Source organism: Poecilia reticulata, chromosome 23 (genome assembly GCF_904066995.2).
Source record: "Poecilia reticulata chromosome 23, P_reticulata-male-v2, whole genome shotgun sequence".
In the NCBI taxonomy this organism is placed as follows: domain Eukaryota; kingdom Metazoa; phylum Chordata; class Actinopteri; order Cyprinodontiformes; family Poeciliidae; genus Poecilia; species Poecilia reticulata.
This window is the reverse complement of record NC_088852.1, coordinates 8,354,635-8,377,591: the sequence shown is the minus strand read 5'-3', so window position 1 is coordinate 8,377,591 and position 22,957 is coordinate 8,354,635. Positions and strand designations below refer to the sequence as shown.

Below are 22,957 nucleotides of genomic sequence, written 5' to 3'. Positions count from 1 at the left end.
CTCAAAACGACCCCACATAACCTAGCTTTATTGCTCTGGTCAAACATTTCTCTCTATTGTGTCCCCTTACAGCTAGTGCTATTGTTTATTTTGTGCACAATGAAATCAAGACACAGTCATACCACAACCATAGTGTTGGGTAAATGTGCCCTGAAGTATACCTTAAAAATTATGGAGTTACCGCACTAGAAAGAACCTGTTATTGATTCGGAGCCTGCAATCACTGCCTCTGGGAGACGATGGAAAAGTTTTCAAGTGTCTGGATTACCCTGCAAAGGTGCCAGAAAACTGTCTCCCCCAAACAGCTCAATTTAGCCTGAAGGGATAGAGGAGGGGGGGGCAGGGGGGCGATGGGGAAAGTGGGCAGTATTGGCAAAGGGTTGCTATATTGTCGGGAGTGTGTCCAAGCTTGACGTTACGGTGGTAAGTGATGACTAAAGGTGTTGATTTTACCACTAAAGAAAACATGCACGCAGATGCTGAGACGCAAACAGAAAGCTCAGACACTAATCTGCAGTACACAAATCATCACGTGCACACACAGCAGCCTGAGCAGCTGTGCTCACAGAGAGCAGGCCGAGAGATAAATGTGTGCTGAAGGGGCGACTAAAGGGCTCATTAAAACAGGAGAGGTTGTGACAGAAATGTGTACCAAGGGATTTCTTTTTTCCGAATTCCCTTTTGTCTGAGTCTATGGGAGTGTCTATATGTACACGGACCGGTGCATGTGTTCAGTTTCCACGCGGGCTGGCTGACCCTCCTTTTTGACGACGCACAGGCCCAGACCCACACGCATTGTGTTGGGATTTTTTTTTTTCTCACTGATTAATCCTATTCAGCAGGGTTAGAAGATAATCTAATCACACTAAGGGGCAAACAATGAGGGCAGACTTCAGCGCTGACCATACACTTTTTGTTCTCCTAAAAAAAATAAAAAATAAAAAATGGTCGCTAGTGGAGGAGAGCTCTAGTAGGGTTGGGGGGAAAGAAAGAGGCAGCTTGATAAGATGATACTCAAAGCTTAGTAGACCATATGCGGAACTATTCAGCCTATCTGAAAATGGAAAACATATGTCAAAACTAAAAAAATTAATAAAAAGGCAATTCAAAGTGCTTGGCAGGACAAGAGAGAAAAGTAAGTAGAATCCAAGAGGCTAACTATCCAGAAGGTAACGCAGTGTAGAGATCAACAGCACAAGTAGGGGAATGTGTTAGAGAAGCACTGGAAAAATGTTGCATTTAGGAAAAAAGGGCATAAAAATAATTTGTTGACAGCCACAATGACGTCTGCTTAAAGCTCAGCCAAAGTCATTAGCCTGCGGTACAAAATGCTGATTGTCAACACATCGAGAAACTGACATACTTCATGAATGACAGTTATTGAAAAGAAGGGCATCTACATTGGTCAGATTTTTTTTTTATATGTCAGAAATATCTACCGGAAAGTTTTGAGTTTTTGTTTATAATAATCCAACAGAAAAAATTGGCATTTTTTTAGTTGCATGGTAATAGCTGCTCTTGAACTCTGCGCAAAAATTCTCCAAAGTAAGCCAAATTCTTACTTTTGGCCTTCTTACACGTTCACGTTTGAAGTTTTAGTAACCTTTTAAGTGCATTTGAGGTAAGACAAATAAAAACACCTGAAGTTTCCTGAGCTCTGTGGCAAACACTCTTCACTCAGCTTTACTCTGCCTAATTTTCCAGTACAGCAACCCTGGACACCGAAAGGAAAAATATCCCATTGAATGCATAAAATTTTACAAGAGTACTTCCATTTCTTTTTATAGCCCAGGAATAAACAATATTGTTAATAAGCAATAAACATTTTTATCCTATCCCATCTCTGATTAGGGTACGGTAGCACAAATGGCCGAGGGTGACATGCGGCTGAAAGTGAGACCGCGGTGGTCAGATTAAACGAATCGTTTAGGCTCGGTGATCGCCTCTGTGAATATCAATTAGCAAGCCGCTGAATAATTAAGGACAACTGTGTTTTTAATTAGCTGACTGCCGCAGTTTGAGCAGGGTGCAGGGCTGGGAACGAGGAGGAGGAGGAGAAGCAGGGAGGAGCTGAAGAGGGGAGGGCTTGGGAGAGCGATGAGAACAGGTGGATTTTGCTGCGTCAGCCCACCTCCCCTTGCCTCCCGCCCACCCGCCGGCTGTTCTCTCACTGAATTGCTCCCTTATAGTCCATTTTCTTTCACACCTGCTTTGTTGTTTCAAGTACTCTGACATTTGCTTTTCTTTTTTTTTTTCCTTTCCAAGTCTGCGGAAGGACTGAAATAAAAATAATCTTTACCTGTCAGCAGTACCAAAGTCTGAATATGCAGTATACGTTTAGCTTGTATGGCAATGAATGGGTGTCTTTGGGAAAACAAACATTAAAAGTAGAGGCTTTATTACCCCTGTTGCAACACGTTTGCTTACTTTCAGTTAACACTACATGTGTCAGAACCATACAAAGGTAACATTTCTTGACCAACTTGGACATATACAGTGTATCACAAGGCATTCATAACCCTTGAACATTTTATTTGTTTTTTTAGGTGACAGACCAACACAAAGCAACTTCAATTTTAAAAGCTCAATGCAGATTGTCAATTGGATTTGACTAAGGCATTTTAACAGAGCATTGCATTGTAGGTTGTGTTGAATGTTCATGTTATTATCCTGACAGAAGGTGAATCCCTGACCCACTCCGAAGAATTATGCAGCTTCCCCATCCCTGAATCGCTGCAGTATGATGGTGTCACCACCGTGTCGGTGGCAATGACATGGTTGGTGAAATGTTGTTTTGCTTGTCTTTTGCACGTAGGCCGAAAGAGTACATAGTTTCATTTGACCGGAGCAAACCTTCTTCCCAGAACACTTTCTTCCATGTTTGCCATCACCTTGAAAGTTAGTGGCAAACTGCAAGGCTGACTTTCAATAATGGGTTTCTTCTTGCCACTCTTCCACGAAGGCCACATCTCCAAAGTACACATCTAATAAATGTCCTGTCAAAAATTTCCCTCACTTGAGCTGCAGCTCTCTGCAGCTGCTTCGGCATTAACGTGGGACTCCTGGATTCTTCTATGATTAAATTGTTCCTCGCCTGCCCCGTCAGTTTAGGTCACTGACCATGTCTTGGTAGGTTTGTGGTTTACTCTAGTTTCAGATGATGGATGATAGAGTGCTCCATTAGTTTATCAAAGCTCAGGAACTGCTGGTGTAAACTTCTTCAAACCCTTATCTCTGACCTTTCTGCTGGTCTCCATGATGCAGTTTATTCACAACCTCTTCTTCAAACAGCTGTGTTTACACTGAGCTCAAATTGCTTATGGTGGTGTATTTACTTAATATGCAACTTCCGAAAGAAATTGGTTGCACGAGAGTTTATTTAGGAATGTCAAAATAAAATGGGATAAAAGCTAATATACTTTTCGGCATTTTATTTGCAAACTCATTTTAAAATGTTACTTTGCATCTATCTTACAAAATCACAGAAAAATGTTTTCTAGCTTGTGGTTGTAAAGTCAAAAACGTAATAAAAAAGTTAAAGTTGCATTGTTTTAATCTACAAGAAATTTAATTTCCAACAAACAAAAGGAACATTGCTCTACTTCACTTTGGGAAAGTTAATGGCTAAAAGCAACATTGCACATGCTACATTTTTCATTTCACAGTTCAATGACAGAAATTCTCCGACGTAATAAAATGGAGGAGTTCGGTTTCAACGTGTGCCTGCTAGATGCTTATAAATCATGATAGGTGAAAATAATTTTGAGAGATGTCGTGATCAATAGAGCACAAATCAAATCTCATCACATTAACAGACTGCACATCATCCATAACCTTGTTTTCTTTTATGCCCCTCTCTGCCACTGTCGTCCCTGCCTTGATTCACCCCTGTCACGAGTAGCATCATAATCAATGCTCCCTCACACTGCCCGAGTGCGCAATGCAGCACGGTGGGTCAGAGCTGCACACCGGGGCCCATCTATCACGTTCACGTGCGACAGGAGCCCATGACAAACTAATACTGAAGCCGTGAGCAGCAAGTCCTGCACGATCCCACTGGCAGCGGGGAGGTCACGGGGGCAGAACAATACGACCGTGCTCTGGTGTTAATTAGCGCAGCGGAGGTGTAGGTGGCGTGCGGAAGGTTAGAGATGGATGGAGGGAGAAAAGTGAGGGTTCACAGGGTAGACGGGATGAAACGGTGTTTGGTGGATGGAGAGAGGATTCAGGGTGAATGTGGAATATAGATGACAACAGAGCTGGAAGAAGAGACGGTTTCTTCTGACAGCTGTTGGGGAACATTTCACACTTCAAGACATCAGAAGGGAGGTTTGATGAAAGGCAGTTTTTTTTTTTTACTTTTCAGTGGTATAAGAATACATCAAACTTTTCAGACATATCTTCGTAATAACCCTTGGCTTTTTGCTACAAAAAAAAACGGTGGTAACATTATCTTTAAAATGCATGAGCAGCAAATAAATTTTCAGTGATAGCATAAAATATTATCTGACCTTACCGGCCAATAATAATCTAATCTTTAACATCACCAGTAAAACATGGGAGTTCACAGCTGAGGCTATAAAAATCCATTGGAGATAATTCGCTTTTGCTGCTTAATAAGCATCATGGGAATTTACTGAGCACCAGTCACACTCAAGTTCATGGCCAGCCATTAGGAGATTTCAGGAGTATGGGCAATAAAATCATGTCCGTTATGGTGCGGTCAGTTAATGAGCTTAACACTGATGACATCAAAGGATGCACACTTACTCCCACCCAGAGTTCAAATGCTGTTTCACAATTCTACAAGATCATTTTTAAGGTATGTTGCCCCCTTTGGTGAAGCAAAGCATCAGATATCAAGTCGTTTTGGAACTGATGCTTAATTAGTCCGTTTTAATAGTATTTTACCATCATACTTTCAATATGGTAACTGCAAACAAGCCAAACAGAAGTTCACATTTTTTTAGTCATAAATATTCACTAAGACACAATGCCAGACTGTAGATTCATTAAACGTAGTTACAACACATACAACATTTTTTCCCATCCATTTCTGTACTGGTTCACTGAACTGGTGGAAACTGTGACTGAACACAATGATTTCTAGGACTGACAAGATCACACCTTAAGTGTTATTCAGCCTTGTTCAGTCACAGCATTTTCACTGGCAAATAGACTATTGCAGGGATCAGCAACCTTTACAACCCTGAGAGCCATTTTTGCTTTTGGTCCGGCTAAAACAAATTTGTTAACAGCAGCAAAAGCAACATAACAAAAAGAATTGTATAAAACAATATTCGGGAGCAATGGGTGGCTAGGTTGGTAGAGCACATAGGCAGAGGTCATAGTCTTTGATGTGGTTTCGTGCCTGGTCTCTTTCCTTAGGCAAAGTACAAAAAATGGCACAATGACCTACTAGGTCAAATGGCAGACCTGCCTAGGACCGGGACATAAGGTAGTAGGCGGCAAATGTGGGCGTCTTAATTTTTTACACATTTATCATAACTGCTGACCATTTATCGTAAATTAAGATGAAGTGTCAATTGTGTAGGATGTTAGCAATGGACGGCTGACAGTCTTGTTTGTTTCAGCTGGCTGTAAGAAGGCTGAGTCAGACGTCGCAATCAAGTCAAACATTTACATCTCATTTGCTGTCAGTGAAAGTATGAAGCCGTTTCCGAAGTGTACCGTTTTAGTGTAATTGGATAGATGAAACATTTATGAAAGAGTTTTGAAAAAATATAATAGGAAAATGAACAAAACTTAAAATGCTGACAGATGTAAGAAATCTCTTTACACTGCGATACATTTCGAGCCTCAGCTTGTGTTGGAGACATTACCAATCCTCTGTGGATGGACGGCAGCAACATCTGCTTGCTCAGAGATTGATTAACTGGCTGATCGGGCGCCTCTGGTGTAAACTGATTGATTGATCATTCTGTGGTGGGTGTTGCCTTAGTCCACCTCCGTGGGGAGTGAACCTCTGGAGGTCTTAAGTCATCTGTCACATCCAACACAGAAGAGATACAAAAGGGATGGGGAGCTGGAGGTTCATTACCAAGCAACTGGGAGGGTATGCACTAATGAAAATGAAGCAATCTGGGAACATGGGATATGCCTGGGTATTTCTACTTTGCAAAAATGCTCTCATGTGTTACAAAATAATGAGGAGATATACGTTCGATCTAAAGCTCTTTGCACCAAAGCAATGTGAAAATGGTTGACAATAATTTCAGAAAGTCTGAAAACCAAATTGATCTTAGTAAAATCTAATCTAATCTAATAATGTAGCAGCAGTGACAAGCAAATTCTTGAAAATTTTTGGGATGGTTTAGTTTTGGTCCACAGCCAAAACAAATTCAGAAATTAAAAAAATACTAAGATATTTTACATTTAGAATGTAAAATATCTACTTATTAAAATTTTTTACCTCATCTTCAGTTAAAGTAGGAATGGAAAGGTAAATGTTACTCAAAACAGAAAGGAGTCAGATGAAAACATGGAGCAAAATGAGGAGCTAGTCGGACAGAATCCTAAACTGAAGGCAGAAAATACCTTTGTCCGATAGTAGAGAACAGACAAAATGACGTGGGAGTGCTATGAGCCGCATTACCTTTGGACAACACATGTCCCTTGGTGCTAAGTTAATGAGAATGAGTGCTGGTGAGAGAAAGGCATGAGGAGAAACAACCGACGGCAAAAAAAAAGGTGAGAGGGAAGACGTGGGTATGAAAGGACACAGCCTCGAGATGTGTTGCTGACACTAGACCTCATGGACAACCCACATGGCATGTGGCTGGTTTGTCTGTTTCCATGTGCCTGCGGCTTATGAATTTTTTTACCTGTATAAAATCCTGATAGTGCATGTATGGGCAGCTGAAGGCTTGAATGATTATGACTAGAGATACTCTACATTATGTATGCCGACAGTGTGTTAATACATATTCATTGTCCCCAGCAGGTGGTTTTCACAGGCCTGATAAAAAAGTAGGAGTTCACAGTCAGAAGTGTGGCCTGTCCAACCCTTGTCAGCAGAAACACATCCCCCTTTAATTGCCAAACCAACCTCTTTGTCCAACTACACCCTGGTTAATTAAAAATAATAATAAAAAACCGTGCAAGCCAATCCTCTTTGCATGCAGAGATTAACCAGTTACAAATATTAACATGTAACAGTGTTTTACAAAGATGGTTTCAAAACTGCAAAAATATCTTTCAGTCCCTTTTACTTTTTCTTTTAGTTTACCTTTATACACTTTACTCTAACAAGTATCTTCATTTTCCTGTTTTCTGGTGAAATAAAACAAAACAACAACAACAAAACAACACATTTGTGAAAATTGAAGGAGAATCAACAATCACTTTAAGTAAGGAAACAGTTTAAAACTACCAAAATCACAGAGGCTTGTTTGTTCAATAAAAGAAAGTGAGGCAACTATAGGGTTCTTGTTGCAACATCCAAGTAGCACTCTTGAAAATTCTCTAGCAGCAGTACACATATGCACCACATCTTACCATATACAATGCCATTTTTATTGGGTTTTGTTAAATGTTCCTACTTGCATATTGCTTTAAATGCTGTTTTGGAGTTTCACATTATAAGTGACTTTATTGAAAAGTTAATTTGTGAAGTAAAATTAGCTTTTTACATATTGGTTCTTTCCTTTGCAGAGGACTCAATTTCTCCCTCAAACACCATTAGCTAAGCTGACTGTTCCCTTCCTTAAAACCACATTAATACTGCTCTCAAAAAAACACAGAAAAACAACTAATATGAAAAAGACCAGATAAAAAGATCGAGTTACCTGTGTGTTTAGATATTAATGTTGAAATGACATTATATGCACTTGGCTATTTTACAAAACTTTTAACTTAAAACCTACCTCCCAGAGACAGAAGCAAAGCAAAACTATATTAAATATGACAATTTTGAAACCAGGGTACATATATGGATATAAACAATGAAGCACATATTATGATTTAAAGAAAGCATTGGAAAACATAATCAAAAATCAGACTTAAAACACTTTTTTTTTAAAAATTTTTCTGGCCTTGCTGACAACATTTTCTATATTTGCTGAGCAAATATAGAAAATTTGCAACACAAGAGTTGCTGAGTAAGGTAGCTGTTGTTTGCCGTACACACATTGAATTATTTCTTTACACACACAAATCTGACATGATTTAGCATCACTTCCCAGAATGTTTAGTACAAATGAGGATGAATATATGCATAATAAATGGACCCACCACCCTGTGAAGCTGGAGCAGTAAATTGACTGTACAAGTTCTCTTGTCAGAAATAGGCTGTCCGGACTCCAGTATCCATCCATCAGTCGAAGCAAATTTATACCCAGGCCCTGCTGCTGGAAGCCTGTAGTGCCAATTATGTGAGCGGGTGAGTGCCAGGTGCAGATTGCCAGCAACAGGCCCTGCCAATTAAAGCCTAACCTCATGTCTACCCCTAATACTGGGATGGTATCTGGGTAGCTCAAGCCAGGCAAATGGGTGCAGGACTCCTGACGTTGTGTGAAAAATTGTGGAATGAACATGCTTCAAGACAAAGCAATGAAAAAGATGAAACTTCACACACGAAGTAAGGTAAGTGATAGCTCCTTACCAAACATTATCCAGAAGAAACTAATATAGTGCAAATTTACTTTTGCAAAGTAACTTTTTTTTCTGTACTTAACGTACTTTGTGGAATATAAGTCGCGCTTTTTCATATAAAGTTCAGCTTCCACTGTAGTCAGATACAACATAGTTTTTCTGTAGTCAAAAGTTTTTCTTAGTTTATTAAAAAAAAGTACATGGGAGTTTGAGTATCTGTAGAGAATCCCACTGAAACACAAGTTGACACTAAAAAGCAGTTTGTTGCACATTCTTAATGTTAATTGAGTTATGCTAAATTTAAATTAATTCCAAAACAATTTGCCACCAGGGCCATTGGAGTAAATCTGCACCCTGAAAGCTTTGTTATCATGACATTAGGTGCCAAGAAAAGTAGGACAAAGTAAATGTACAATTTAACTGTTTGGAACCAGTTACCGGAAGTAGACAAAATCACCTTACACCACCCAAACCAATGTTTGGAGTGAGGAAAGATTGATGACTTTGGGTTTGATTGAAAAGTCCGCCTGAGGGTTAGAGCCCTGTTTCTGGGTGAGATGCTATGACCAGTGATTGATTAAACAATGGACCAGTGTGGCTCCGTGGGGAAAGGAATTGTTGAAAATAAAAAGAGAATGGCAGAGGTCTATTATTTCATTAAAATAAAGATGTGTGGACTGACAGGTGTATGTAGGATGAATCTGGGACTTGCATGGCTCTTGTGAGTCGATACGTATTATAGTAAATGTCAACATATTATTTACTAGATCATCTGTTTATATTCATGTTATTTGCTTTGTATTCAAGGGAAATCAGTGTTGCCTTTATAATCAACTTTAAATCTGCTGTGTACAACCAAAAAAAAAAGCTGGCTTAATAGAGTTATGGGTATTTTCTCTCCTAGTCTAGCATCTTAAAAATGGGGAAAGATGACAACCGCATTAGAAAGCCAACCAACTATAAGAGACAAAACAACGCAACGAAATGTTGTGAATATTTGTAATTTAGTATCCATTTGTAAAACTAGACGTAATACAGCCACTGTCGACTAACACCTTTTCTCCCCTGACAACACTCCCTTCCATTCCCGATTACAGTATTTCTCAGACTTTGCACTTTTGTAGATGGAGCCAAAAAAACTGGAACCATAAACATTTTTATCAAAATATTTTTAAAAGAACCATCATTTTTAAAGCAGACATTTTTTTTTTCCCCCTCAAATTTCTTTTATAAACGCATTTTGTTCTTTCTTACATGGTAGACTTCTAACAAACCCCATGTTTGTTGTATTCCTTTGTTCCAATTTTCTTTGCTGTGGCCCTCCCCGAGTGGCATTACATGTGTGACCACTGATGTCGAACGTTTTCCCTGCAGACAACAGAACCCCAGAAACCCAACATTACCAACGACGACAACAAACAGCCCTGCCTACAATGGTGTGAAGTTTCAATTACCGGTAGACTTGTTGGCTGGTGGCTGCCAGTCAACCTGACAAGGAAGGGAATGACAGAGAAAAGAATTCCTACTGGGGTGGCACAAATCATCTAGCACCCCGACTACGAATGGGACTTAATCATGAAACATGTATACAATCTATATATAATTAGTGTTACTAAGATTATGATCAATGTTCCTTGTGGAAACCCCCCAGCAGAGCTCAAGCAACTGACAGATAAAGTTGTACATGAAAAAAGAAAAAAGGCCAATTTGCTAATCTTTTTCAAATAAAATTAACCTCCTTTAATGGAAGGTTTTGGTTTGCAAGGAATATATAAATATTCAAGTTACCAAATATGAGTTTTCTTAGCATTTTAAAAATCTCTTTAAAAGTTGTGCTTCAATTTCATAACCTAAATTGGAGCAGTAATTTATGGTGAAATCCTGACTGACAAATTTCGCAGGATGTATGTGGCTCTGGAAGATCATATCCAGAGCCACATAAAGAAAACTAAAATGTTTTTTATAATAATGGTTTTTTTTCCAAGTTGTTTTATTATAAATTTTACATTTCATTTATGTTGCCTCGATACCATTTACTTGAGATATAAAGTTTGAAAGTCAAGGGGCCTAAACTCACTAGTGCAGAATTGATCAATGTATCCTTCCATATTGCCCAAGACCTCCATCACAACACAAACCCAAAATAAAACATATTCTTTTAAGATTTTACATTTCTGGAGAAAATTACAAAATGTGACCAAAAGCTAAAAATGAAGTTTTCTAAGGAAATGAAACCACAGGTTTGTTTGTTCTCTCAAGAATTCTCCCTAAATCAAGAGGGACCTTATTTTAACTCAGCATCTAAAAAAAACCCAACAGTTTGATGGCCGGATTTGTAACGTTTTAATTCTACTGTAAAAAAAAAAAAAAAAAAAGTTCAACAAATCAATAAAACAAATGCTAACCAATCTTTGTGTGCGCCAAAGTCTCGAGTCAAATCTCTAGGATGGATGTCGCTGTAATTGGTGTGGCTGTGCAAGCCGAGGCTAAGGCCATTATAGGTGAGCATGGGGAGGCATAACTGCTCATAGCCTCGCTCTCATTGTGAGAGAAGAAGTAGGGAACGTATGGGGTCCTACCACTCACCGTGACCTGTACCTTAATGAGCGGGACAAATCGATACATGCTGAAAGAGGAACACAACAGCGCTGCAATAAGACAGCTCTGTCTGTGTACACAGATTTGTTTTTCCAGTGATAATGTTCAATTCTGGTGGAGTTTACATACCCTATCCAGCCTGAATGTCATTACTTATTTTTTTGTTTGAATTAACGGGGGGGTTTTTTTGGCATGGAACGATCATACAAGTAAATATCTTCATAAGTAATACTTCAAACTAATTGAAGTAACATGTATAACAGCTACTAATAAAGTATTTTTAAGTTTCACATCTCACCTCAACTCTTCCAAACAAACTTCTTATGCCATTTTTTTTTTTAGGGTTACTGAGTGAAACCTTCAAGATGATAGCTGGTCCTAGAGCTCGTTTACATTGTAAAACAAAACAAAACAAAACAAAAAAAACTATGGAAAATCTTCCTTTACATCTCCATCAGCAAATAAATATTGTGTTTAGTAAAACAAATCATAAACATTCTTAGATGTTTATGTATTTTTAATTTATTGACTTTGTAAAGTAGACCTAGTTCTCATTTTTAGGCAGGTACAGATGCTTACGTGCGGCACAATGATGTGCATTTCATTTTTACGCATTACCTGTATGAAAGTGGTTTTCTTACAGGTAAAAAAACCTGTATGAAACCACACTTGATAAGAGGTGTGGTTAAAAATCAACTCCTGTAAAACTGAAAGAAAAAGAAGTCAAAATTCAAGTTTAAGTTTAAAGTTGAGTATCGTAGAAGCTAGTCTTTCTGCTCCTTTTTAGTAAGAAGGAATAAGCTGAAAAATTAAGTCGCACACTAAAACACAAAAGAGGCAGGAATAATGTAATGTAGCACACAGACACACACAGACACACAAAAGACAAACATGTTTTATGTTTCATCAAAAATGAGTTCGCTCTGGTTAGCAGGCAATCCTGGAGTTTGACGAACACAGAGAGACATGACAAAGGGAGGGAGACGTCTTGGGTGAGAGGCTGTCTTTAAAGAACGCAAAAAAAAAAGTCAATTTCCAGTTGAAAAGAACATTGGCTGTGTGGAAGCGTCTGGCTTGACAATTACACGAGTGCTGCAAACCGCACTGCACCTCCACTGATAACCCGTCGGATTCTATTAAAACTTCAGCACTCCAAAGGACACTCATATGGAAGAAATTATCACACAGACTCACAGTGCGTGTGGCGCGTTTTAAAACAGCAAAAAAAAAAAAAAACTGTCTGACAATAATTCTTCATCTACATTATTCCTACTGTGAGGAGGCAGAGAAAAAAACTGGAAGGGAAATTCCATCCATCCATCCATTTTCTTACACCCTTGTCCCTCAGTGGGGTCGGGAGGGTTGCTGGTGCCCATCTCCAGCTAGCGTACCGGGCGAGAGGCGGGGTCACCCTGGACAGGTCGCCAGTCTGTCGCAGGGCAACACAGAGACACACAAGACACACAACCATGCACACACACACTCACACCTTGGGGCAATTTGGAGAGGCCAATTAACCTGACGCAGAAACTCACAAAATAATTAAAGATTTATATAAGTAAACTGATTGAAGGCAAAGTTTATTCTGTAAAGCTGTGTGTAGTTTGAAAGTCTGCTAATGACCTAAAAGTAGTCTCTTTGAGGAACATCAAATACCATCACAGTGTACACAGGGGTAGCCATATATATTTGCACTTGGATAAACACAAACAATCGTGGTACCCTACATTGAATTGCCACTTTAATGCGGTGGAGTGTTTGTGTACCCCTATGATCTTGAGGGCTTTGTTATCTGGAATTTTAGCATTTGATGATTTCAAATCTAAACCCAACTCCTCCAATTGGGATGAACTCTCTCCCACTCTGTAGTTGCCCCAAAAGAGGCATCAGGCATGGGTGGAGACTGGAGTGAAGATTCAGGTTTGTCTTCTCAAACCCCAAGTTGGCCGTGGCAGTTGGCCTCTTGTACTGAGACACGTTCTGTTTGAGGTTTCTTCCCGTTAGAGGGTAGTTTTTCCTCTCCACTGTCGCTACATGCATACTCGGTGTAAGGGACGGCTGTATAGTCAACGACAAGCGATTGTCACTACGTGCTCATCCAGAAAGAGTGAAGTGCTGCAAGTCAGTGACTCGATGCCATCTGCTGGGTTTCCTTAGATACAGATTTTTTTTTATCTACTCTGAATAATTAATTGAGCATACTGTACTGTTTGATAAATAAAGTAGATTGCCTTATAGAGGGAATCTACTTTAGGTGTTTCATAAAAAACATATTTCAATTTTGAGATTAAGAACTCTAGAAAGCTGCAGGCACTGCTTTGTAAATTAACTAACTGCAGCTTTATATTTAACACGTGGAAAGCAAATATTATTTTCTTACCCTTCCTTATTACGGTCTCCATCTTCAGTGCAATTAAATTACACAAACCAAATTCCTTAAGAAAGTTTCTTTGTAGACACTTACAGGAAAAGAACATCAAACCATGGTTTCACCTCCCTCAACATTCCTCTCTCGTCGCCTTTGTTTTCAGTTTGAGTTCGGTTCCATATGAGGGATTCATCACATACTTGTCCAATGGTGGGAATCAAGTCCATGCTTCACTCTTACTCCGTCACAACAAAATGATTCATTTTTCTATTACTGCGATAAGCGTGTGAAATGAGCTATATAATCAATAGCATAGGCCTGTAAACAGTGGCCACACTCCAGGGAAAATGTGTTTTCTTTAGTAAACAATACAATGCCTGCATGTGGTAAGAATGCTCATCTGAAATTGTTTGCGAAGGCAATTTAGAGAGGAAAAAAAAGAAAGACACAAAATGAAAACATTCTTTATAACAATCGAGGGATGAACAGAGTAAGATTTGCCCGAGACAATATGAAGCTACATCAAATAGTTTCGCTTACTGTATGATGTTTACAATAAACTGTGCAGGTCCTTTGACTTTGTTGTACACAGATGAAGCTTTGAGGACTACTGCGTGTGTATTTGTGGTAGTGAGATGAGACAGTCTAAGTATTTAATTGAATTAGTCCTTAAAGATATCCGCTGCACCACAACAAACTCAAGATTTGCCACAGTGCCGGTCGTGTAGCGCTGCCAACACCAAACACTTCAAAGCTTAAAACACTGCATAAGCTTGCCCTGATGAGAGATAAACCTTGTTCCCAGTTTGAGGTCAAGAGCGCTCTGGAGCAGGTTTTCATCCAGGACGCTTATTTACTTATACAGATGCATTATTTTTTACGTCTACCCTGAGTCACAGCACTTCCTGCTGCTGACACAGCATGATGCTGCCACTCCATAGGCTATACGGTTGTAAGAAACTTGTGAAAGAACGCCCGATTATTGAAAGAATAATCACAAGCAATTTTTAAGGAGGTGTACTATGTGTTTTCCAGCTATATAGTGACATTTTATAACATAAAGCTCTGAAGAGTCAACTTTGCATGACATCCTCTTTAAAATCATTCCAATCACTCCTCTTAACCACAATAAGAATACACTTACAAAGCAGAAAGTGGTAGAAATAATGTCAATAAAAATCTCTTCACAAAGCATATGTAGGGAACGGAAATCGAAATTGAGCAAACTCACATCTCTACTACTCAAAAACAATCTATACACTTAGGTAAAAAAAACAAAACAATGCAGCATCTTGAAAGTGACATTCACTTTAGCTGCTGTGCAATATATTAGAAAGAACACTTACGAGTAGCTGAGCACGAAGCTTCTCATCCTCACTGCTGATCCTCTCCCTAATGATCGCTTGCTGGAGGCTGTCTTGGGTGAGGGCTCGCTCCACAGACAGGATCCTGGATATTTCTTCCTGGACTTTGGCCTGAGTGTCAGCTTGAGCCTGCGCTGATGCCCGGGCCTTCTCTGCATCGTACCTGGGTAGGATCAATAAATAGAATATAAATACTGTTAGAATAAAACTTAGATAGAATGATAATATATGATGCTTGCGCATTCCCCAACATTTCCTGCTCTAGCTTTAAATAATGCAGGAAGAGGATTTAGTGCACAGGATAACCAAGGATGGTGATCGTTTGGTACCAAGAATTTGTGCTCTTAACATGTGCTACTGGTAATTTTTGACAATAATGGCTTTTTTTAAACAGTCAGCGATGCTTAATGAAAGCACCAACTGACTCCAGAGCATTAGTGAAGGTGGTGCTCACTTGTTCCTCCCATCACAACATTAGAGCAACATGGTGGCAACAGCCCAAATAAGACAAAATTTCCCAAAATGGACTGGTGCAAAGCTTGGCATCGATGTCAAACACAATACTAAGATCAACTACACAGAGTTGATCACTCCAGGCAACGCATCTGCATTGTTTTAGAGTCCCGTCGCTGCGTGACATGCAGGCCTCCACCATGGCGGCGACCTGAAATTCACCGATCTCCGAAGAGTGACCCATTTTTCAGCAAATGTTTGTAAAAGCAGTCTGCATCGCTACCAGTCAATCTGTCGTCATGCAGGTGATTGGAGCCACCTACAGTTTTGCTTTTCTTTCTTTACATGTCCTTGTCATTTTTAAAAAGTTGCAATGAAGGACAGCACTGAGGAGTAACAGATGAGCACTGAAAAAGTTCAAAAGGCAAACCTAAAATCGTGAGAACGTCTGTGAGAGGGTTTATAACAAATTTAAGTGATTACAAAGAAGATCTATTTGATTATCGATGGCAGTGATCAATTCTGAGAGGCGGTGTTCTCAACAGACGCAGCAAAATCTCTGCAGACGAGAGGACCAGTATTTGAACCCGGCCACTGGGTTGTCCTAGTTGCCTAGCAACACAGTTCCAACTAGGTGACAGTGTGCTTGATTGAATAAGGAAGAACATCCCTGAAACCCCTAAAAGTGATCTTGTGTCTGATATCAAACAGTCAAGCCGAGGCAGAATAAACACAGAGCTGACGGAGCGAGCAATGGAGTGAATTATGGCAAATTCAATGAAGGCGAGGGAGATCTTCATAAACATCAGCCTGAGAAGGATGAGGAGAGATGCACAACAGATACATCTGATGACCACGGCAGAGGCCAGCTGAAAATATTGACTGTATGGCACAGTTCCAAAACAGGGGCCCAATTAAAAACAAATTTCCTCCAGATAAGATTGGGAAATTGTAGAACAATGACACTACTTTTAAAATAGTTATCCTTTTAAACCCCCGTAGGGATTTGAACACATAAGTTATAATTCATTTAGAGCCTTCTCAGGTTTTTCGACTCCTCATTATGGGAATTTACATATCCACTAATGCATGGTTCCAGGCGTGAATGTTATATAAGTTTTCTACCTCTTAGCTCTGCTATTCTTCCCGTTACAAGCACACACTAATCTGTCAAAGTGATAGGTTTTCATCTTTTATTAGAAAAAATCTCATTTACTTCCTCAGTCAGGTGTGAGTGTAGACAACATGCAGACAGTGATGAATGGTGATGGACAGACTGCTAAAAGCAGATCACCTACATACCTGTAGCTTTGAAAAGATGACAGGTAGGAGTAATTCGCGTATACGCCTGAAGTCTTAAAACGGCCCCGCATCGCAACTAAATGTCGGAGGATTTAAAGAGAGGGCGGGAGGGGCGGGGGACGGAAAGAAAACGGGTGAAATTAAAGAGAAAGTGTGAGCAGTGGCAACATGACATGTTTGGCCCTGAGGAAGTGAAGCAACAGAGGAGGGAGATAGAGAGTGGGAGAGAGGGGGAGAGACGGAGGGAGACAGAGAGAGACCAGCCATGTCCAGTCTCACAGTCCACTGGGCTGCACACGTCAGCACACTCCATCCATCATCAGGCTCTGACTCACACACACACAGACACATGGGGAGCCTCCTAATGGCCTTTTACATTCACCATTTCCCCCACAATCCACGCCTCCCCGCCTGTGTGCCGCTAATGCATCTAAGCTACCTCTACTCAAGACGCTTAGACTGCTGCTACAACTTGGACTGAAAGAGAACAGTAAACAAGATTCTTCTTGGAAAAGTAGTTTTGATGGTACTTGTGTGGGCCAGCAAATGTAGCCGGTTCAACCTTTTGACATGCCTTTTTTTTTTTTTTTACCAATATGCTTTTAGCTGAACATATAGGAAGAAAAAACATCAGATAAAAAAAAATGTTTCATCACAATTGAGTTTCCATAATGTACCGGATGCGTTGCAGCTAAAATAAATGTTTAAATCGCTTGATATGCAAGTGTTTGAAGAAAGCATTTATTAGGAAAAGGCCACACTGTGATACGGCGCTAACCTGCAACGTGGTTCTATTAATTTTTTGTTTTAATTGCATTGAATTCACAACAGGAAACCACGAAAATATATTTTTGTTTCTGCAAAACTGGATTTGATTGTGTTTATGTTTTGTTTTAGGGTTTTTTAGAAGAGGAACAACAACGTCTGAACAAAGTCTGCACTGGCTAAAAAATTAATAAAACAAACAAAAAAAAAAAATCACCTAAATTCATTCTTTTATTTGTTTTGTGAAGTCCCGCAGAACATCAACAACCAAAAAAATTACTTTTTGCCAAAAGCATAACCAAGAAACATTGAGGATTCCATATTTTCATGTCTGCGATTTTTTTTTTTCAATTCAACACACAATTTGTTTAAATGAATTTATTTGCTAGGCCCAAAGGGAAACAAAATTAACATCAACTTGACAAAATGTATTTATTCATTTGTTTATTTGAGGCCCGACAGATCAACCGAAAAGTCACATGTGACCCAAAACTATAATCTGATCTGGAAAGAGAAGATTTCCAGGAGAAAAGGAAAGTATGGGTGGAAAAAAAAAAAAGAGTCTATTGACTCGCTCACAAGTGCTAACCCAAGCAAAGACTGCTATCACTAGCGAGATGCTATCTGTCTGCTTCACCTCTATTGCTTTCCAGTCATTATTGCACTGTCTCTGGGATATTGGGCACATTTTTCATCTGACTGTAGAAGATTGGCACTGGGAGAGAAAGGGGGGCGTTGACGTAGACAATGGTTGACTCAGACGGAGAGAGCAAACACTGTAGCTAAGAGGCAGAATGAAAAAGTATCATATCTTTAGAGAATAAGTGGATGATTTTCTTTTTTTTTTCTGTTTTAGCCTGGCACTGAGAAGACTTAAGAGGATAATCTTGGCTAATTAACTGTTGTTTTGATTGTTAACTGGACCGAGTCATCCAACAGCCAGTTGGAAAACAGAATCGGTGAGATTTCATTCATTTGAAGAAGAGAAAATTGGGGTGTAGTGTGTTTGATATACCAGAGTAGCTGCATGCTACTTTCTGGAGGTGTCCTCAAAAAGGAAAGGAAACATACTGTAATAAATATAAGGATTAAGTCCATTAGAACAAATGCAGCAATGCAGGGTAAGCACAAACTAAAAGCATCTAGAAATGATACAACACTGCTTCTTTCTTTGGGGACTTTTGATGTCAAAATGTCTCCTTTAATGTGCAGAATTGAGGAGTGTTGAATATCTGCAGAACCAGCCAGCCACTCAATATCTTCCCTAGGGAAGCTTGTTTCCATACTACTATACTATAAGAACTCAATTTTAACAAGGATTGCATGACTATAACAATGATATTTTAAAGATAGAGGCCCACAGCATCACATCTTCTCCACCATGCTTAACAGAGAGCACGGTGATTGCTGAACCTCACAGATCCATCTCTCTGTACTTCTAAATGTGGCTGAAATGAAAATCCATAAGCTTTGACACCAGATCAAAAGAGAAAAGCTTCCTCGAAAAAAAATATTTGAGTACATTACTAAACATCTGAGTTAATAAGTCACAACATGTATGACAAACAAGAAATTAACATCTGTCCCCCATTTCTCCTTGCTGTTCTCCACCTTTTACTGAAAAGTAATGCACAGTGCATTCAGCCAGACCAGCATACCAGTCCAGGCTCAACCCAGGTCCCTGGAAACAAAGCATTTAAGCACCCACTGCAATATTGATGGTACGAATAATGTCGTAGAATGCTGTCTATGAATATTTAATGACTCATCCGTTCTCCCCGACACACACATGAACACATGCATACACTGCATCTGATTATACAGCAGTGCAATAAAGTTATACTCTGGATGATAGAATAAGAACAACAAAAGTCAACTGCTTTCTGCTGAACAATAAATCTCATTGTTTTGCTTCCAAGTTTTTAATGTACACTGCACTTAGAATCCCATAATTGAAGTAAATTATTATTTCTTCGATTAAAAGAAGGCAACATCCTCCGGTTGAAGCAATCAGTGAAGCAGGTCTAAAATGCAAAAGGTATGTAAACCTAACATTTAACATTTAACTGATGCAGCGTCACTGATGTAAAGACATCCAGAGTTTTTCTGACAGGGTAATAGCCAATCAGATTAAACAACTTTGCTTCTTCATGACCTAATGGAGGATTTCTGAGTAGGAGCATAGTGAACTGATGTTAAGACAAAAAGAAGAAATTTGAAGTTGAAGCTCGCTCAGGCTAATCTAGAACTAACAAAGAATTTAAAAGGGCGGCTGTTTAAATGTGAAATGAGTCAAAAACTCTCAGAGAAGGTCAGTGTTCTCACTCTTAAATCAGACATGCAATTATATCACACAAGCTGCTTGAATAAATGTTGAAGAAATGGACTGAATTTTGACAAATACAACTAACCTTTTAGTGTTTGAGCTGGACACTCAAACTCAACCCATATTCACAGAGGGAGTGAGTTTAATTAAAAAAAAGGCTGGAATATTACCAACATGAAGGAAATTAGAGAAATGGAGCAACACTGAATAACAGCAAAAATGGAAGAACAGAAGGAAAAGACAAGAGCTAAGAGGTCGAAAGTGTCTGAGAAAGTCAAAAGACGAAGAACTGGTACAAACAGCGATAAAGGATGCACCGAGTTGAGGAAGAAGAGACGGGTGAGTATGAGTTTTTTTTTTTTTTTACTCTCATCCCACCTTCCCTATCATCCTTTTCTGTGGCGTTCTGCTCGGATGCCTCACAGAGAAGCGGCAGAAGCAAATCTGCTCTCTGCACCCGCTCCTTTCTACAAATTAGTTTAGGCTGCACCTAAATAAACCCGGAGCTCAGAGTTCCTACTTCCTCTCTACCAGAGCAAAATATGCAAAGCCAGATCTCTGGAGTTCATTTATGGTCTTACAGCCAAACAGATGGAATGGTGCCTAATCTAAACACCACAAATCCTCAAATTCGCAAGAACTTTTTTTTTTTTTTTTTGACACTGCACTACTGCGGAAGACTGAGTGAAGGAATTCAAAACTGCCACATTACGATATAAAAAGTAGCACATAATTGTGTGACATAAAAAAGGTAAGATAATTTAAAAATTTGAAAATGTTTTAAACTTGTAGAAGTTTAAATGCACATTGCATTTTTTGTAAAGAATTTGCTAAAGCATGTACACTTGTCCTTCTACTCCATCATCTAATTTTTGTTTATCCCATATTTCAATACATTAAAATATCAACATGAGAATACTGAAGACTCTGGGAGTTTCAGTAGCCTAATTGGAAACGCTCAAGTGGTACGAAGAATTTCCAAAGCCACTGTATATCCACTAAGATCTCCATCTAATATTTCATTTTTCAGTGCTTACACTGTGCAGTCGTCTCACAGTTTCACTGCTCTGGCACCTAGTGGTTCTGTTAAATGAGCTGTATTGCACTATAACTCACAGAAGGAAAGCGTTTTACCCCTTACTCCAATCTAGCTGAAAAAATATCTCATCTCAGTGTCTTCTCTGCTATCTCTACAGGGACCATTATACTACAGTTAAATTATAGGCTCAGGGCTCCAATGAGGAAAACATTTTTTTGTTTTTTTTACCTCCATTTGTACAAAAAAAATTTAATCTCCAAGGATAAAGTTAAGTAACTATTGAAAATAGAACAGCAATTTATTTAGAGTTTTGATTAATAGGCTTGTATCATCACTGAAAGAGGAAACCTGTTTGTCTTCCTGGTACATCCTTCCAGTATCTCTAATGGCCCTATGTTAGGATATTAAGGACAAATTCTACATCTTCAATGCGGTTATGAATTAAAGGAAAATGTCCTGGAGTAGATGTCTCTCTCTCTAGTGCCCCAAAAAAATCAAAACAACAAAAATATCAAATGCCGAAATGGTGGCATGGTTGTCATATGTTGCTGTTAAATCAGTGCAGTTCAAAACCCACGAAATATGTCCAATTTACAGCAGATTACATGGAACATTCTTACAGACTTGTAAGGGAAAATGTGCAAAGAAATACAATGGATAAAAAAAGTAGATGCAAGGATAGGTCAGTCGGATGGATGGATGGATGGATGGATGGATGGATGGATAGATAAATAATGATTTAGGTAAACTGTAAGAAAAAAATGCAGTCATGTCTGTGAATATGTTACATATAAAATTATAATACCCTTCCCCTTCCCCATAACTTCAGTAGTTGCATGTACTACTTTGCGTCCCTGTTTATCATAAAGACATATTAAAAGACACAGAGCAATACAGTGATATGATAATATGGGATGCACAGGCCAAAAGATATAAACACATAAGCAAAAGGCAGAGGATTATTCACTGAAGGCAAAAAGAAAAGAATGGACATGAAGAGGTTTCTTTATCAGGCTGTGCTAATGGATCACCCCCTCTACACCCAGGAAATTATCTCAGCATTGTGCTCCCCTTACCAAGACATGATTAATTGATTGCAAAGGAACAAGAGTAAAGAAGAACAGAAGATAGGAAAGGAGGGAAAAGTGCTGATGTACTTCGGAAGAGACGTAAATTGGAAACAGTGGGGATCGGAAAGTCTGGTGCTGACCTTTTGGAATATTAATGAAACTGGAAAATGGTCAAGTTTTAAAAAGAAGAAACAATTTCTTGATTCTGAAGCACAGAACTGGCATGGAAGCAGAAAAAAAAAAGAGCAAATAGTTAAGTGGTTAGACGCATGCCTTGTGATTTAGTATCACTTATAATAAAACCAGATAGTTATCCCACAATAACAGACTAGTCAAACACAAATCTTATAATTTCCTGTAGAGATGTGCCGATCAGGTTTTTTCCTGCCGATACCGATTCCGATCACCCATGAGGGCCGATCACCAATACTGATCGCATAATTATTATTTTTTTAATCATAAGCACTACCGGTTACATTACATGGAAAAAGGAACGATGAATTCACCTTAATTTAGACAAAAACGTGTTTTTAATAAATTTTTCCAAGAAAAAAACAAAACAGGCATTGTGCAAATTGTACTGCTATCGGTAATACTATCTTTAACAGACTGATAACATATGAAGGCTCTGAAGAGGCTAAATAATACAAAGAGTCAAAATAAAATCTCTCAACATTGCCAAAAAATTCAAGTATAAAACTTAACATTCAAAGGCAAATACAGGTTCCATTACAATAAACAATCCAGAGTTACTGAATGAAAACTTTCTGATAGCATGGCGGCTAGCTGATTACTGCTAGTTCGGAGTGGCTGTTTCTGACTGAGCGGAGTAATTATGCAGAGCAGGGAGGAGATTGATTATTTTTTTCAGAGATTATCTGTCTCATGTTAGGACAGCGAAAGTTTTAATACGTATGTAAAATTATTTTTTTAAGTTAGATGCTGCAGCTTTAAGCAGAGGTTCGGTGTGAGAGTCACTACCAGGTGGAGCAGAAGCGGCGCTCCGTTTGTGAAATATTACTACCTGTAGCGCGTAGCAGCGGTTCAGCAGCGAGAGCA

At 39.1% G+C, this 22,957-nt stretch overlaps 1 protein-coding gene across 3 annotated transcripts in view; it reads right to left on the bottom strand.

The window, feature by feature from the left end:
- Positions 1–22,957, bottom strand: part of chchd3a (coiled-coil-helix-coiled-coil-helix domain containing 3a) — a 63,590-nt gene that overhangs the window by 29,150 nt on the left and 11,483 nt on the right. For all 3 annotated transcript variants that reach the window (XM_008400671.2, XM_008400672.3, XM_008400673.2), the window contains one exon: positions 14,926–15,106. In XM_008400671.2, the coding sequence (XP_008398893.1) occupies positions 14,926–15,106 (181 nt within the window). The remainder of the gene's footprint in view (positions 1–14,925; positions 15,107–22,957) is intronic.